A 17,111-nucleotide genomic window follows, 5' to 3' on the forward strand; every position below is an offset into this window, starting at 1 on the left:
TCCTTCAGAGCTACCCCTGGCTGTCACCTTGGAAAAGTGGGATGGATCCCAGCAATCTGCCTTCCAGGGAACTGGTTGCTAAAGCAGCAGCTGCAGGTAGGCAAGAAGGTGGAAGAAAAGAACAGGAAAAATCTGGGAAGAAAACAGGAGTGAAAAGGAAAACCAACCCAACCGTATCCTGAAGGGAAGGACCTGCTTTGGAAAGCTCAGGCTAATTCCAAATCGTGCCAAAGCCAACGACCCAAGTTGCCTGGTTTGACTGATTTTTGTTTTTTTAATCCAACCACCCCCTCCCTCCCCCCCCCCACCCCCAGCAGAGGTTTGGCCTCTCGGGGAGGGCAGCCGGACAGCACAACATTCCCGGGATGCACTAGCAGTTGGATTGGTTTCTAAATTAAATTTAAAAAAAAAAAAAAAAAAAAAAAAAGGACTTTTTTATATATACTGAACATAAATTAAAAAAAAAAAAAAAAATTACAAAATGGTCGCTTTCTTACAGAACGGATGCGGACTGGATTTATGGACGTGCCTCCAGGTGAAGTTGGTTTCTCCCCCTGCCCCCACCCCACCCCGATAATAAATAAATAAAATCCATTAAGGTTTGGATCCTCTGGCGGTGCAGGTTTGGGCGCTCGGAGCGTTACTGGGATTTCTTCCCTGTGCCGTTCTTGTCCGCAGAGTTCGAGGTTACCAAGTTCACGGGGCCGTCCGAGTGCAGCGAATCCTTGCGCGGGGGCATCCGCTCGTTGATGCGGTCCAGCCCCCGCGCCTCCTCGAAGCTGCGGATCTTGTGCTGCGGGGAGAAGCCCCGGATGGCTGCGGAGGGAAGGGAGCACAGGGAGAGGGATTGTCAGCAGGAGCCGTGGATTCCCCCCCCGGAGGAGCCCTCCAGCACACGCCAGACACCAACGGGGATAGTGGCGGGGACGGAAAGCACCTGCCTGGATTTGGGAGTTACAGGGCCGGGGAATTGGGGAGTTTTTGGTGTTGCCAGCTCATGTTTTGCTGGCTGTGAAGTTTAGGGTTTGCTCTGCTCCTTGAGAGCTTTTCATGGAATCGTGGGATGGGTTGGGTTGGGAGTTTAAAATCGTCCAGTGTCACCCCTGCCTTCCCCTATCCCAGGTTCAACTCCCCCAACCTTGGACATTTCCAGGGATGGGGCAGCCACAGCTTTTCTGGGAATTCCATCCCACCACCCTCCTTCCAATATTTCCTTCCAATATCCCAAACCCCCCCTTTTTTTAACAGAATAGGAGGAACTTGATGAACCAGGCAAGTGCTCGCCGTCCCCAGAGAGTGAAATCTCGGGAAAATTTCAAAGCTGAAGAACACGACACTAAAAAATAACAATTAAAAAGAAAATAAAAAGAAAAAAAAATCCAAAAAAAAAAAAAAAGCAAAACCCAGAACGACAGAACAAAGACACCACCACAAGGCTCTGAACTCCGACACAAACCACACACTGCAACACCAGGAGAGGGAACAGCTAGTCCTTGGATCACAAAGGCAAAATTCTTGCATGACCAGGAGACACACAGGCAAATTTGGGAGGGATGAATCCCACTGAGGAATTTCATGTCCCTGCTCCATCACCGCGGGGACGAGCACGTCACCCTCGCCCCGATGACACGGACCAAATGTGAAACTCCTTTGTGCTACAGATAATTTAAGGAAAAGGAGGCTGTGCCAGATCTTTTACAAGGACTTGGCTGGCTTACAAACAACTTCCCTCGGGAAGCAAAGCCTCTACAGAGCTGCGCGGCCCCGCTCGGCATCGAGGAAAAATCCTCATGGATCTGTCATTCCTACACTTTGCAGGCAGAGAACTGCCTCTCCACCTTGGCTTACGTGTGGGGGAGGCAGGGATTACACCAGCACCACAAAATCCTGGTTTCTAAGGGTTTGGATGGTGCTGGCACATCATAGGACCTCAACCCCAAGGTCTTGAGCTGCCGGAGCACGAATTGCTCCGGCAACTCCAAATAAAGGTGTTCCACTGAGGAATAAACCGTTCAAGCTGAAACAGCCTTGAACCAAGCCCCTGGGTATTTTATTTTTTTCTTTCCCAGCAAGGCCTTGTCCTCCCCCACTTCTGGTGATGCAAGAGTAAAAAGCTTCCGTTAAGGGCTGGTAAAGCTCTTTAAAATGAGCGCACGCACACACGGAGATGATTTGAGTCTCTCGCCGGGTTCTAGCCATACCTTCCCGTGCCTCTACCGCTTCTACTGTGGCTGCAATACAGAAGAACAGTGGCATGCAAAAATGAAGACAGGGGAAAAAAAAAAAAAAAAAAAGAACAAAACAAACAAAACAAAACAAAACAAAAAGAAAAAGAAAAAAAAAAAAACAAAAACAGAGTGACAGTGAGTGATCCGACATCATGGCTGCGACGCAGAGCCCGCGGCCCCCCAGCCCCGGTGGTGCCAAACGAGTGGCGAGAGGGGAGAAAGAGGTGACAGGAGGTGGAGAGGAAGGGGGGAAGGGGACTCCCGAGGGCTCAGGGGGAGTCTCCTCTCTTCTGGATTGATCTGATGGAAGAACGGAGGAGCCGAGAGAGCTTCCTGCTGTGTGCACCGGGCAGGGATAACCTCGGACTAAGCCGTGGGTCTGCTCCACGCTGGGTGGCTCCAGGCCACCTTCAGATGATCAGTTCCGTGGAATTCACCCTCCACCACCACGGCTGCGTGAGGGAAGGGATCCCAGGGGATGTCCTGGAGCAGTGGGAAGGAGAGGGGCAGCCTGTTTTCCAGGGAAGGACAAGCAGCAGGTACTGGGCTGCTCCGCTCCCGGTGCCTTGAGCTGTAACAGAAAGTCAGGCTCCAAATCCAGTTTGGCTTCAGCTCCACCTCCTGAAAGTGTTACCAAGCAACAAGGCACCACAGAGCTGAGCAATGTCCCCCTTCCTAAATCTGCTGCGCCAAGGTCCAAGGTTTGGTAGGCCCTGCCTCAACATCTGGAAGGAGGCCCTTCCCTTGAGCAGATTCCCTGGATTTTAGCCTCAAAACAGCAGCTTTTTTGCTTTGGACACAATACAGAGGCCACGTGGTCCTTGGGAGGCCACGGAGGAAGGATGGAGCTGTGGCTGCACAGTTCTGCCCCACATTCCGTGACTTTTCCCTCCGCTGATTTTGCCAAGCCCTGCTGCGAAAGGCTGGGGAGAGGCACAGGAGGGAAGGGCTCTCCTCACTGCAGCCCCATTTCCCTTTCTTTGGGGTGCACAGGCACCCCAAAAGGGGGGCAGCCCCCTCTCCTCCTCACCCAGCAGATGGGGCTCCCATAAATTCACCGGGAGTGTGAAGGGATGTGCAAAATGGGAAGGGGTGGGAGGATGGGGAAAAGGGGGATGGGAGAAGGGGTCAGGACAGGGAAAAGAAGGGAGGGAGAAGGGGTCAGGACAGGGAAAGGGGGGTGAGGAGGGCAGGAGAAGCCGGGTGGTGCCGAGGGGAGCGGGGGGAGCCTGCAGGCGGCGGGCGGGGCGGGTAAGGCAGCAGCAAAGGCCCAGCTTGTTTGTTCTGTCCTGGGGGGAGGCTAATTTTGGGGGAGGGGAGGTCGCTGGTACCCCTCAGAGAACCCCCTGAGAGGGGAAGGTGCTGGAGAACGTCACAGCATGACCCTGTGCTGTGGGGATACAGGGACAGAGCTGCTGCAACAGCCACCTTCCCACTCAGGCTCTGTTCCCAGAACTGGGACAACGGGGCTGTGATGGTTTCTTATAAAAAAAGGGAAAAAATACCCATCCTCCTCTGTGGGCAGAGAAATCCATGAGCTCGGGAGTGATGCTGCATCCTCCCTGGGAGCAGGCAGTGATATTTCCACGTTTCTGACTCGTGAGCTACTTAATCCAGGCAATCCCAGCCCCAGCCCAGGGAGAGCTGCAGGAAATCCCCGGTGCCCATGGGAAGGGGGAAGCTGGGGAGGTGCCAGGCTTCAAAGGCCGCTGGCAGGGAAGGATTAAAACACTGGATTACAGGATTCCCTCTGGGGACACGTTTCTGGGATAGCTCATTCCCTGAGCACCAGGGAAGGGTCGGATCCTTCGCTCCGTCCTGCTCCCAGAGCTGCTGAGGGAGGCAGCAAAGTTTGGGAAAGAAACCTCAAAACCTGAGAGGCGACTTTTCTGAACCATCCAGCCCTGGAGGAACCTCGTTCCTTTGGCTGAACCTTCCTCTTGGTTTGGGATTCGTGACTTCCCAGGGGCGGATTGGGAGGGGTTTGGTTGAACGAGGAACAAACAAGCAGCTGTGTCACTGTCACATTCACACAGAGGCTGTCACACAGCAGCAGCAGCACAGCGAGGTGAGGCAGAGGATGTGCACCATGCAGCGTTAGAAGGGAAAGAAAGGATAAAAAGTCGTTGCAGAAACAAACAATTAAGCACTAAACATGCTTTAGGCAGGCTGCTGTGGGTTTTCTTCCTCGAGGGTACACGGGGACATCTTGGCATCTCTCCGCATCCCCACCTACACCTCTGCTTCCTCCTCTTTGGGAATCCTTCCTCCCCACGGGCCTGAACCCTGGCTGGGGTCCCCTGGCATCCCCCAGGCTGCCTGTGGGAGCTGCTCCAGGGGGTTTGGGGCAGGGGGAGTGCAGGGGGGCACGGATACTCACCGGTCTGCAGGGTCTGCCTCCCCCCCGAGAGCACTCCCAGGGGCAGGGTACCTGTGGGGGTCAGGCCTTTGAGGGTCAGCACGCTCTCGCTCTCCTCCCTGCAGGGAACAGCAGCACCAGTTACACACCGAGCAGTGCACTGGTTGTACTGGACCACGCAAGACTGGTGGGTGACAGGGAAATGGGAGCCTGCCCTGAGCACAGCTGCCTTGGGAATGATGGAATCATGGAAGCATTGAGGTTGGAAAAGACTTCTAAGGTGACCAAGTCCAGCCATCAACCCAGCACTACCCTGGTCACCACGTTCCCAAGTGCCACATCCACACATCTGTTAAATCCCTCCGGGATGGGGACTCCACCACTGCCCTGGGCAGCCCATTCCAATGCTTGGCAACCCTTTCCATGAAGAAATTTTCCCTAATATCCAACCTGAACCTCCCCTGGTGCACTTTGAGGTTGTTTCCTCTCATCCTCCACTTGTTATTTGGGAGAAAAGACCACAACCCCTACCTGGCTACAACCTTCTTCAGGCAAATGTGTCCTGAAAGAGTCTGGAAAAACCAGACTCCTTCTGTCTTGTGGGGTTTTTCCCTTCCTTTCTTCCTGACCAGTGCTGCTCCATCACCCAGTCCCCCAAATTAAGCCCAGTCCCCGAATTAAGCCCAGTCCCCAGCCCATCCTTACCGAAGAACCGAGAAGACCCGTGCCATCTTCCCAATGGCTCTGATCTTATTCCTGATGATCTCCTTACGGACCGTTGTCCCACCTTAGGGAGAGAAAAGAGCAAAGAGCAGCACGTTGGAGGTTTCCTGCTCTCCAGAGAACGTCAGCATGAAGCACCTGCCTGACTCCAGGAAAAGAAAATCATGGTTTTACAGATTCACAGCTACACCGGAGAGAGAACGGTGCTGGAAGGATGGCATCAGGATGGCATCAGGATGGCACCAGGATGGCAGCGAGGAGGGCAACACCAACGAGATGGCACACGGAACTCGAGAGGGCTAAAGAGAGTAGAACCACCAGCACAGGACACGGATTCGGGGAGGCCTCCAGGTGGGCTCACACTGCACAGGATGTGACACAAATGACTCAGCCATGAGGACACAGTTTGCAAGGCAGAGCACGGAGGGATCTGACGGCTGATGGGCACCGCTGTGCTCGCCCGCAGTGGCACGCAAGCATCAGCTTTGGCATCCAAGGAGCACGGGGAAGGGCTGGCCGGAGCCTGGCAGCTCTGCTCTGACCCCACACAGACACAACGGGACGGGGGGGAACTGCCCTTCCGCTCTACGGACCCAACGGGAGAGAGGAAACCAAAAAAAGCATGGAGGGAGCTGAAACCAAAGGGAAAATTCAGGTCAAAAGAGGGAACAAATCCATCTCCTCTCAGCTGAGATTCCTCACATGGCCCAGTACACATCAGGACAGGGAAGCCAAACCCAGGGCTAACATGCACCATGGCTCAGCCATGCACTACGTGGCTGCATTCAGAATCAGGTAGAAACGTGACCCCCGTTTCTCGAGTTCCTGGAGGAACGCAGAAGGGTTAAAAAACACATGGAGCTTATGTTAAAACTGAAAGGGGATGAAGAGACTGCCCCACTAGTCAGCTCTGGAAATCCACTTCAAGGATCTGGTGGCACAGGCAGTGATAATTAAGCTCGTAGCAAATTCTAGCTGGGTACCTTTCGGATAGCTTGAAATGTAGTGATCTTCAGGGAGAGGAGACACCAAGAAACAAGTAGATGAAGACAGAGATAGAAGAAACAAATTTAATTTTCATGGGAGGGAGGAAAGAAAAAACAAAACCAAAAAACAAAACGGAAATGCAATGGGAGAAGCGGGTTAGAGTCTCCACCTGGGGCCGAAGCAGCTCAGGCCCCACTTCTCGCTGCCCCCCACGGCTGCCTCAGCTTCCTCAGGTCACCACCTTGCTCCTGTGTCCCCCCAAAATCCAAACTGCTCATCAGCTCAGCCACTGATTTGTCCCCTTCATGCACTGCTTAAAACCAGGGCCAAAATCTGTGTTTTTGGGGGGGGGGTGTGACATGAGAAACCGCTTTACAGAGGAGTTCACTGCAACAGATGAGAAGATCGGGTGGATATTTTGGTGCTGAAAATTTTGAATTGGGGGAAAAAATAACCAGCAGCCTGTGTAAGGAGCAGGAAACCATTCCCAGAGTAGCTGGCAAGAAGTGTCTGTCGCAGTGAATGTCATTTAATTTCTCTGTGACTGAACAGCAAAGGAGAAAAAAAAAATAAAAATAATGTTCCCTACCCAGAACTGCACAAAGGTTGGGCAAAAAGGAACTGGAGACCCTGGCTGGGCATCCAGCTATAAATCAAGTGCTGCTCAGGCATCAAAGACCTTCCCCAGCCTTTCCCCCTGCTGCTCTCAGGTGCCAGCAGGGATATTTTACCTTCCAACGTCTCGTCGCCATCCGAAATCAGCTCGTCATCGGAGCAGATGTTGAGGATGTTCACGAGCATCTCGGTGACTGCAAGAGGCACAGACAGCGAGGTCAGAGAGGCCCAGGGCACGTGGAGGGGTTTGGAGGACGAGGGAAGGATTTCAAGGTCGTCTGTCCCCTGCAAACGGGAGCCTAAAGACACTTTTAGGCACAGCCTGCTGGTACCCGCAGCGGCGCCCGAGCAGACGACACACGCTGCATCTTCTGCCAAGGAGGTGGATGCAGGCCAAGCACATCACAGAGGAACCAGACGTGGGCAATGAGGTGCCAACATTCCTGCAGAACAGCCTGAGCTCCCTCAAAGGTCCCCCCCTCCCCATCCCCACCCGCGCCACAGCCACCTGGCTCCGAGAAGGGCCACATTTGGGGAAGGGGAGGGGGGCGGTGGGATTCGACCTTTGGTGCCTCAAAGTCAAAAAAACCCTTTGGAAGTTGTGAGGTTGAAGCCACACTCTGAACATACAGGACAAGGGTGGAATTTAAGCTCATCAGGAGAGGTAAAAATCCTTTTGGTGAAAAGCTGAGGCAAAGTCTTGGTCATATTTTAAGCTGCCTCGCCTTCTCCAGAACGAAATAAGCCTTGGATTGAAATGAATGCTTCCTTTTTGGTGGGCCTGGAGCCAACAGGAATTTTTAATTCCTCCGTTGCAAACCAAGAGAAACGTCTCCAGATTCTGAGGTGGGGCTACAGCACCCAAGATCAGCTCCACCACAGCAATGCAGAAAGAGCAAGGAAGGAGGGGTTTATCTGGAAAAGCTTTTTCAAACAGGTATCAACAGCTGTTTTTGCAAGAATTTAACCCAGTAATGCAGATCTGGGGAGCCTCAACTGCTCTCCTGTGCTGCCCAGAGCTGCAACAGTGCTGTGGGGCAGGATTCTGACACTCAGGATGTGAGGATCAGGCACCGGGAACTTGGAATAAAAACCCAAATCTCTCTTACCCTTTTCCCCTACGAAAGGCAAAGACCATGTGAAGACATCCATGAAGTTTGGAAGCCAGTAGGGGTGAGGGGAACAGTTGAACTGCCTGATGTTCATGACGTTGTTTTCGTATTTCAGTACAGCAGCTGGGAGAGGAAAGGGAAAGAGAACAAATGTCCACGGGCACTGAGCACTGAGAAATCCTGGAATGGGCTGGGTGGGAAATCCTGGAATGGGATGGGTGGGAAGGGATATTAAGGATCAGCCAGTGCCACCCCTGCCATGCCCAGGGACACCTCCCACTGTCCCAGGCTGCTCCAAGCTGGCCTTGGACACTTGCAGGGATCCAGGGGCAGCCACAGCTCCTCTGGGAATTCCATCCCAGCCCCTCCCCACCCTCATAGACAGGAATTCCTTCCCAAAATCCCATCCAGCCCTGCCCTCTGGCACTGGGAAGCCATTCCCTGTGTACTGTCCCTCTACCCCTTGTCCCCAGTCCCTCTCCAGCTCTTCTGGAGCCCCTTTAGGCCCTGCAAGGAGCTCTGAGGTTTCCCTGGAGTGTTTTCCTCTCTCATCCCCCAGCTCTCCCAGCCTGGCTCCCTCTGGAAGTTGCACCAGTGTTAAAAAAACTTCATTATCAACACCAGGTTACACTCGTGTAGAGTCAAGCTACCAACCCCCCAAAATGAGGAGGTTTAAGCTAAAATTTTTCATTTCCTCAGGCCGGTTCTCAGCTTAGAACAGCGAAGCTCAAACAGAGCCAAGATCCAAAGCGAGGGGTGAAAAACCCCACAGCAGGAGAAAACTCCTCCATGACCCCCACGGTTTAGGGGCAGAGGGGAAGGGGAAAGCTCTCCTACACTATCAGCTTCAGTGGGATGGCAGCATCCACCAACAGGGCTCCGTTGTCCCGTGGCTGGGAATGAAAGCTTTATTCCAGGCCTTATGACTCCGCAGTTAATTGCCACAGTAACACATTAAGTCAACCACTTCAGCTCAGCACACAAAGCTCTCTTTCATTCCAGGCACAAGAATGTGGCTGGAGGAGAGGGTTTTGTATCAAAAATAGTGTATTTTTTGTATCAAAACCAGTGTGGCAGCAGCTGGAGCCGGGCAGGGATTGTCCCTCTGTGCTGGGCACTGGGGAGGTGCCCTGAGTGCTGTGTCCAGTTCTGGGACCCTCATGGAGGGGCTGGAGTGAATCCAGGGAAGGGAATGGAGCTGGGGAAGGGCTGGAGAACTCCTGAGGGAGCTGGGAAAGGGGCTCAGCCTGGAGCAAAGGGGGATCAGGGGGGACCCTGTGGCTCTGCACAAGTCCCTGACAGGAGGGGGCAGCCGGGGGGGGTCGGGCTCTGCTCCCAGGGAACAGGGACAGGAGGAGAGGGAACGGCCTCAGGCTGGGCCAGGGGAGGCTCAGGGTGGACAGCAGTGGGAATTTCCTCATGGAAAGGACGGCCAGGCCTTGGCAGGGGCTGCCCAGGGAGGTTTGGAGTGCCCATCCCTGGGGGTGTCCAAGGAATGATGGAAGTGACAGTGACAAGGTGGGGATCGGGCACAGGTTGGACTCGATGGTCTTGGAGCTCTTTTCCAACTTAAATTATCCTGTGATTTTGGGAGAGCAGAGCGGGAGAGGGATTTCCTGACCCCCCACAAGAGCAGCAGAGCCCTGGCCTTACCCTTGTTGTTATAGACATCTAAGTAATTTGGTGCAGAGAAGATTGTGATTAACGAGGGAAAGCCCGTGGTCTGGCTCTTCCTGTACATTCGGTACCTGCAAAAACACGGCACCGAGTTAAACCCGGCCCAGCACGGCCCAAACCCAGCCCAGCACGGCCCAAACCCCGCCCAGCCCCTGGGCTGCAGCACTTACCCAGCATCCTGGGCTTCGTGAGCTCGGATTACGGATAACAAACTATTGTTCTGCAAAAATTCACACACTGCAGGATAACTGGAAAACAAAAAGCGAGGAGAGCTCAGCAGGGAGCAAAGGAGAGCACAGAGCAAGGGTGGTCTCGGCTTCAGGGAGCAGCCACTTGCAGAGAACATCCAGTTTCTGTCCAGCACCCCAAAATATTGTTTTATCATTCAAAAATTAATTGCAAAGGGTTCTGTTAAACCCTCCCTGTGAGTGGACTGCCAGCACAAATCCTTCTTTTTTAGCAAGGGAAGATTATTTCTTAGAGGCACCAGAAACCACTCATAGGGCACCAACAAAGCATCTCTGCTGTCTGAGACCCCAATTCCATACAGTAACTTACCCAAAGACAGCTCAGTGTTACAGAAGGAGGAAAAACAAGCAAGAATTTGTGCATTAGAGCCAAGCAAGGAGAATTTCAGGTACATGGAGCAGCCTGAATGGTGATTTTAGTGTGAGGGGGGACAAAGTGGCCCCTAAACCACCCCTCACCTGTAGAAATAGGAGCAGCCTCGGACAGTGTTGTGGGCAAAATGCTCCAGGGTTTTCTCGTTGCCGTAATCCTCCGAGGGATCCGACCACAGCAGGTCACACATCGGACCAAAGGCTGGAGGCTCCTTAAACCTGTCTAACTGGAGAGGGGACACAACATCAGGAGGAGCTGTGGCAGGAAAAACATCCCAAATCCATGCAGGAGTCAAGCCCACAGGGAGTTGGGAGTGAAGGGAAGAGCCCAGGGAGCTGACTTACTTTCCTAATGTCATCTAGACACGTGATTTCTGGAGACAGGCCCCCGTGGACACACAGGAATTGCTGGTTGAGGAGGGCAGCAAGAGGAAGACAGTCGAAGGTATCCATGCACGCGTCGTACACTCGCTCCGAGTACTTGATTCGACCTGGGAAGAAGGAATCTGATCAAGCTCTGATGGGCCAAAGTGCTGATCAATAAATCCAAGGAACCCTGATATGGAAGCTCCAGGTCCGTGGCCCACAAATCCAACTTTGCACCTACGTTTGTGGAAATCCTGACTGGGAATCCAACTTTGCACCTGTGTGTGGAAATGCTGACTGGGAATCCAACTTTGCACCTGTGTGTTGGTGAAAATACTGACTGGGAATCCAACTTTGCACCTGTGTGTGGAAATGCTGACTGGGAATCCAACTTTGCACCCGTTTGTGGAAATACTGACTGGGAATCCAACTTTGCACCTGTGTGTTGGTGAAAATGCTGACTGGGAATCCAACTTTGCACCTCTGTGTTTGTGAAAATACTGACTGGGAATCCAACTTTGCACCTGGGTATTTGTGAAAATACTAACTTGGAATCCAACTTTGCACCTGTGTGCTTGTGAAAATACTGACTTGGAATCCAACTTTGCACCTGTTTGTGGAAATGCTGACTGGGGATCCAACTCTGCACCTGTGTGTTTGTGAAAATACTGACTTGGAATCCAACTTTGCACCTCTGTGTTTGTGAAAATACTGACTGGGAATCCAACTTTGCACCTGTGTGTTTGTGGAAATGCTGACTGGGAATCCAACTTTGCACCTGTTTGTGGAAATGCTGACTGGGAATCCAACTTTGCACCTGTTTGTGAAAATACTGACTTGGAATCCAACTTTGCACCTCTGTGTTTGTGAAAATACTGACTTGGAATCCAACTTTGCACCTGTGTGCTTGTGAAAATACTGACTTGGAATCCAACTTTGCACCTGTGTGCTTGTGAAAATGCTGACTGGGAATCCAACTTTGCACCTGTGTGTTTGTGGAAATGCTGACTGGGAATCCAACTTTGCACCTGTTTGTGGAAATGCTGACTGGGAATCCAACTTTGCACCTGTGTGTTTGTGGAAATGCTGACTGGGAATCCAACTTTGCACCTGTTTGTGAAAATACTGACTTGGAATCCAACTTTGCACCTGTGTGTTGGTGAAAATACTGACTGGGAAAATAACTGTTGGGTGTGGAAAGGAAAAGGTTTCTTTAATCTGGAGTTGGACAAGAATATTCACCTCCCTTCAAGTTGTTTTCTACACCACCTGCACTGAGATCAACACAAAAGAGATGAGGTGTTTCCACATCATGAAAATTGGGAGCATGGAAAAAAATCGGGATGCTGATAAAGCCACCCCAACACTTCCCCATGGCCCTACTGCTCCTCTAGACTCATCTTCCCTGCTGAATTTGGCACAGCAGCATCACACAGCCACAGAGGGCAGGAATTGCCTTTCCAGCTGGACACAGGTGCTGGGAGGCAGGATTTGCCCATGGAAATGGATCTTCCCACTGGATCTTTCAGGGATGACAATCCCAGCGGGGGCAGAGGGGAAGAGGATGTTCCCATACACTCAACAGGGACACCACGGCCTTTCCAAGGCAGTTTGGCTCTTACACCAAACCTCAAAAATGCTCAGAAACATCCTCATTTCAGAGGCACTGATGGGTTTTCAAGGAAGGGGAAAAGCAGCACCTCCTGTTTTCCCAAGGGAAAAAACCCAACCCCATCACCTGGTTCAGGCTGGGTGCAGCTTACCAGGAGCTCACCTGTGCCCAGGTGATGGATGCAGCATCCAGCACGGAGCTGGGAGGTGTTTTCCAGCTCCTTCCTGAGCAAACAGAACAGGACCTCATCCCCTGTGAGCCTTCCCCCATCCAACAGCACCCAGAGCTGACGGGATAAAGACTGGACTCAAAATTCTCTCTTGAGGCCGGGTCCTTGAGCAAGAATTCCCTAAAGGAGCTTTGCATTGAGCTCTCTTCCTCTTTTACTGCTTGGAATGACAGTCATCCATCACTGCCTGACCTTTCCTCATCACTGCTTTAAAAATGCTCAAATGCTGTGCACAAACCCATCTCTCAACTGCAACGAGCTGAAAGGTGAATGATCCTCCCTGCTGCAAACAGGGAGGAGCAAATCCTTCCCCCGTTTCCAACTGCAGTCACTGATCCCAGCTGCACAATCTGGAGCTGGAAGTCTTCTGGCACTGATTACACGTTGCTGGGCCTGGAAGTCAGGGAGGGGAGGATGTGTGTGCCTGGCTCATCAGGGGAGAAGTGTTCCCATTTCTTCCATCCACGCTCAGTCTTTGAAACTAAAAGGCCACATTTGGTGCTTAGCAGAACTTAAGAGATTTGGGGTTTGGGGTATTTTTTATAGCAGGGCTTGAAACAGAAGAGCAGGAAAACAAGACAACAGGTTTTTACAGCTCTGATGCCACTCAGAGGCACAAAAATTGAAGCCCACGCCTTCTCACACCACCTTTTTTTTCCAAAATATATTTAAAAATGTATTATTTAAATGGATTCAAACCCTTCTCCCACTGCTGCTACTTACATTCCTGCTTGAAGGTGAAGTATTCTGTGAGGTGCCTGCACTCGTGGTTCCCTCGAAGGAGGAACAATGTTTTGGGATGATTTATCTTTAAACTCCATAAATACAGCACGCACTGCAAGAGAGGCAAGGAAGGGATGTCATAAAATCCTTTTCCAGGGCACTGAGCAGCCTGAGACTGCACTAAGAGGTTCTGGGAAGACACCCAAAGTGGAACCCAGCTCCATAACGGGCAGTGGATCTCCTCCTGGCCAAGTGGGGAGAAGCCACTGGGATTTCTCTATATTAGGGCTGACTTGGAGAAGTGACAAATGAGGTCGTAGCCAACAGAGAGCAGCTTGGGGCTGGGTGGGGGCAGCTTTGCTTCCAGCACAAACCCAAGGAAAAAACCCCTTTTGCAGAGCAGCAAAGCAGAACCAGCTGTTTGCTCCAGATGTTCCGCTGGGATGGAGAGCAGCGAGGGGAGCAGGCAGCCATTTGTCCACGAAACAACCGGAAAATTCAACTTCATCTTCCCCACTGATTTCCCCCCCTCCCTGGTTTTTCTGCTTATGCCACAGTCATGTGAAGTTCAAGCTCAAAACAGGAAAAGCTGAGCCCAAAAAGCAAGCTGAGCTTAGCAAAGCTCTCTGGCTTTGAAAAGGGCTTTCCACATCCCCTCCCCGAGCAGCAACACCTGCAAAGCCGGCGCCTTTGAGGAGGCTCAGACTAAAATCAGCCTGAAACGGGGGTTTTTAGCAGAAATATTGCATGCTGGCTTCCCAAAAAAAACCTGAGGGTAGGGCTGGGAGGCAGGGAGGGCTCACTCAGCCCCGTGGGCTCTGCGCTGTCGGCCGACAGCGGCATCGGCTGTTATCTCGCACGGGGAAATGTTATCACATTTCCCTTGTTGATGTGGACAATCCAGAGCGACAGCAAGCTCCAGGAGCTGGATTAAAGTCTCTAATAGGAGCTTACCCTCGAGGCTGACAGGCTGCAGGACACGCCTGGGGAATGGGACCACCAGCAAGTCTGTGAATGGTTTTACAGCCTCCAACATCCCTGATCTGGGGCACAGATCCCCGGGAACCAGCTGGGAACAACCTCCAGAACCCAAATGAAACCAGCTCCCAGCCGGTTCCCAGCACTGACAGCTGAGATCTGGCTCAGTGTTTAAGCACTGAACCTGCAAGGTAAGCTCTGCATGAATCATCCCAGCTGATCCCAAAAACCCCAAGGAGCTGTAAAGCACCGCCTGTGTCTCACTTGGAATTCAACCCCACATTAACAACCTGATTAATTCAGAATTCTAAAAGAGAACGGGGCCAAGGCCAGTAGCAGAATCATGTTTTATTGCATCTGTTACCAGGAGGAATGCTCCCAACAAAACCATTTATAATTATTCTGGGATTTAAAGCTTTAACCTCCCTGTGTTTGCAAGCGAAATGTCACTTTTCTGGGCTGGCAGGAGAACTTGGGAGTTGCTATAAATGAAGCAAATGACTTGGAGGAAGAACCAGCCCTGGCATCAAAGCAAGGCAGAGATACAGCAGCATCAATAGGGGTGGGTTTGGGATGCAGGGAAGGTTGGCAGCTTGCGGAAGAGAGGTTTTAAAACACATTTGAAGGGCTTTAAAGCAAAACGGGCTTGAATTTAGCACCACAATTCTTCCTGGACACACCAGGGATGTGGAGAGCGACCATTCCCGGTGGTTGGAGGCACTTCCCAAGGATGTGGGGACTGCCAGGTACCAAGAGGACACAGAGTAAAGGACATTGAAGAGCCCTCGAGGGCTCCAGAGGGGCTGGAGTGAGGAATGAGGGAGTTTCTACACTCGCATGCCTCAGATGCTTCCTGGTGTTTTGCACGGATCCCTTTCCCAGCCTTTCCCGGCGCCGTGCCCAGGAATTGATCACTGCCTGTCTGCAACAGCCAAGGAGCAAATCCAGGCAGTCACAGCTTTCTGGGTTTAAATAATCTCAAATAATCTCCTCCTCTCGTTCTTCCGCCTCTTGGTGCGAAGCCCAAAGCCCAAAGGTTTGATCCACTTGGAAAGGGAAAGCTCAGCAGGTCACAGGGAGGGAACTCCAAGAGGAATTGGGATTTGCAACCCCAAAAATGCAAGAGGGGCTGGTGCCAAACCTGCCCCTACCACGACCTGTCTCACCATTCCCAAAACCTGGCATTTTAAGGAAGTTTTGACACATGGAACCTGCCAGCTCTTCCAGAGTGGGAACAGAGGCAAAACTCCCATATCCAGCCCAAAAATCCACACCTTGCAGAGCTGACTGGATCTCTTTAATATTATTCTGGATAAAAAGTGCATTAAATCAAGATTAAGATATAATTCCATAATTAGACAGCAATCATGTGTCCTGGCCTAATTGGATTGGAAGAACTGGCCTGGGAAAGGTGCATGCCATTATCATCCCACTTCTCCTGACAAATCTCCTCTTTCCACGGACTCTATTTCTGCTCATGAGAATTGTTTCACTTTCTAATTTAACAAAACCATTCTATTCATTGTACTGCAGCCTCACGGACCAGGATGGTCCTTCCCCCCCACGAGCACAGACCTCTCTGTGCCATGCTGGGATTTGGGACTAAAAGCTTAACGAAAGGAGCGTTTTTCCCACTGGGAAGCTGGTGGGAGAATCCTTCAGCAGAGCCCTGCCTCATCAAGGAGGAGTTCATCCCGATTTCCGTGCTGCCTGTCAGCCCTGAGCTCTGGGGCTGGGATCTGTGACCACTCAGTCTCGCTGTCACAGCGGGTTTGGGACAGCAAACCCTTCCCAGAGTTCCCTTCCGGCAGCATTCCAGCTTTCACACGGTTCTTTCCCTCTCCTCTCCCCTCACAATTCTTCTCTTTAAAAGAAAAAAACCAGCTAAAAACCAACAACCAATACACTTTTCATGGCCTCATTATACTGGGAATTCATGTTTTTAAATGAGAATTTCCCTAAGCCAGAGGCCCAGCAAGAATTTGTTGAATGATTTGTTGCCGACATCCAGCTGAGCCCATGAACTGAGAGGCTTTGGGGGGAAGGGAAAGGGGGTTTGAAAGGTTTTGTCTGAGCCACAAATTCCTCCTTTTACCTGGACAACCAAACGCCTGGAGCCAGGGGGAACACCTGGAAGGGGTATTTGGCCCTTCCACCTCCTTGGCCCCCGCTCTGGCACCTTGTTTCCTGCAGCAGGATGCAATTAAACCATCCCCTCCTATTTCATCCCGTTAAAAGGTCACGGTTGTAGGGTTGTGGAATATCCTGAGCTGGAAGGAATCCACAGGGAGCAGCGAGTCCAGCTCCTGGCTCTGCTCAGGACACCCCCAGCTGCTCTGGGCAGGCTCTGGATCATCTCCCCACGGATGCACAGGTTTGTGTGGTGATTTGGGAGGCTGCTCCCCACCTTCCTAGCAGTCACATCACAGGGAAACCTGGATGCTTTTCCATCCCTCAGCCTCTGGGATACTCCAAACCTGCTGTTGTTTTACTACAGGAACCAGGTTTTGCACGTCCAGGTGGGAATCTCATCCAGCACAGTGCAGGAGGTGGAAGGGAGAGGCACACAGGAATCAAACATTCCAGATCCTGCCTTATCCTGATGTTTGGAGCAGCCCCTGCCTGTGCCCATCAAAGCCCACCCTGAGCTGTGGGATCAGAGTCAGCTCCAGGGGAATCCGTGGCATTCCCGCTGCAACATGGGGCAGGGAAAGGGAAGGAGGAGAGGCAAAAGCAGCAGGAAATAAAACATCGGGGTTTTTTTGCCCCACCACCTCTGCTCTCCAAGCATCATCCATCACCTGGAATTCTTCCATATTATCACAGCAGAGAGGACAAGTGGGCATGGATTTGAACTAAAAGGGGGCTTAGATGGGATATTG

General features: G+C 51.9%; 1 protein-coding gene across 6 annotated transcripts in view; it reads right to left on the bottom strand.

Moving 5' to 3' along the window:
- Positions 1-329: 329 nt before the first annotated feature.
- PPP3CC (protein phosphatase 3 catalytic subunit gamma) overlaps positions 330-17,111 on the bottom strand; it is a 36,106-nt gene continuing 19,324 nt past the window's right edge. The window contains exons 4-15 of one of the 6 annotated variants that reach the window (XM_069035565.1): positions 13,252-13,363; positions 10,667-10,812; positions 10,409-10,548; positions 9,872-9,949; positions 9,678-9,772; positions 8,022-8,147; positions 7,029-7,106; positions 6,294-6,320; positions 5,293-5,374; positions 4,609-4,706; positions 2,202-2,231; positions 330-816 (exon numbers count right to left, since the gene is read on the bottom strand). In XM_069035565.1, coding sequence (XP_068891666.1) covers positions 641-816; positions 2,202-2,231; positions 4,609-4,706; positions 5,293-5,374; positions 6,294-6,320; positions 7,029-7,106; positions 8,022-8,147; positions 9,678-9,772; positions 9,872-9,949; positions 10,409-10,548; positions 10,667-10,812; positions 13,252-13,363 — 1,188 coding nt within the window. In that variant the 3' untranslated portion in view covers positions 330-640. Of the gene's footprint in view, positions 817-2,159; positions 2,232-4,608; positions 4,707-5,292; positions 5,375-6,293; positions 6,321-7,028; positions 7,107-8,021; positions 8,148-9,677; positions 9,773-9,871; positions 9,950-10,408; positions 10,549-10,666; positions 10,813-13,251; positions 13,364-17,111 lie in introns of all 6 variants that reach the window. The other 5 variants (XM_069035563.1, XM_069035566.1, XM_069035564.1 and 2 more) reach the window with 5 other exon arrangements.

This window comes from Aphelocoma coerulescens, chromosome 22 (genome assembly GCF_041296385.1).
Source record: "Aphelocoma coerulescens isolate FSJ_1873_10779 chromosome 22, UR_Acoe_1.0, whole genome shotgun sequence".
NCBI lineage: Eukaryota > Metazoa > Chordata > Aves > Passeriformes > Corvidae > Aphelocoma > Aphelocoma coerulescens.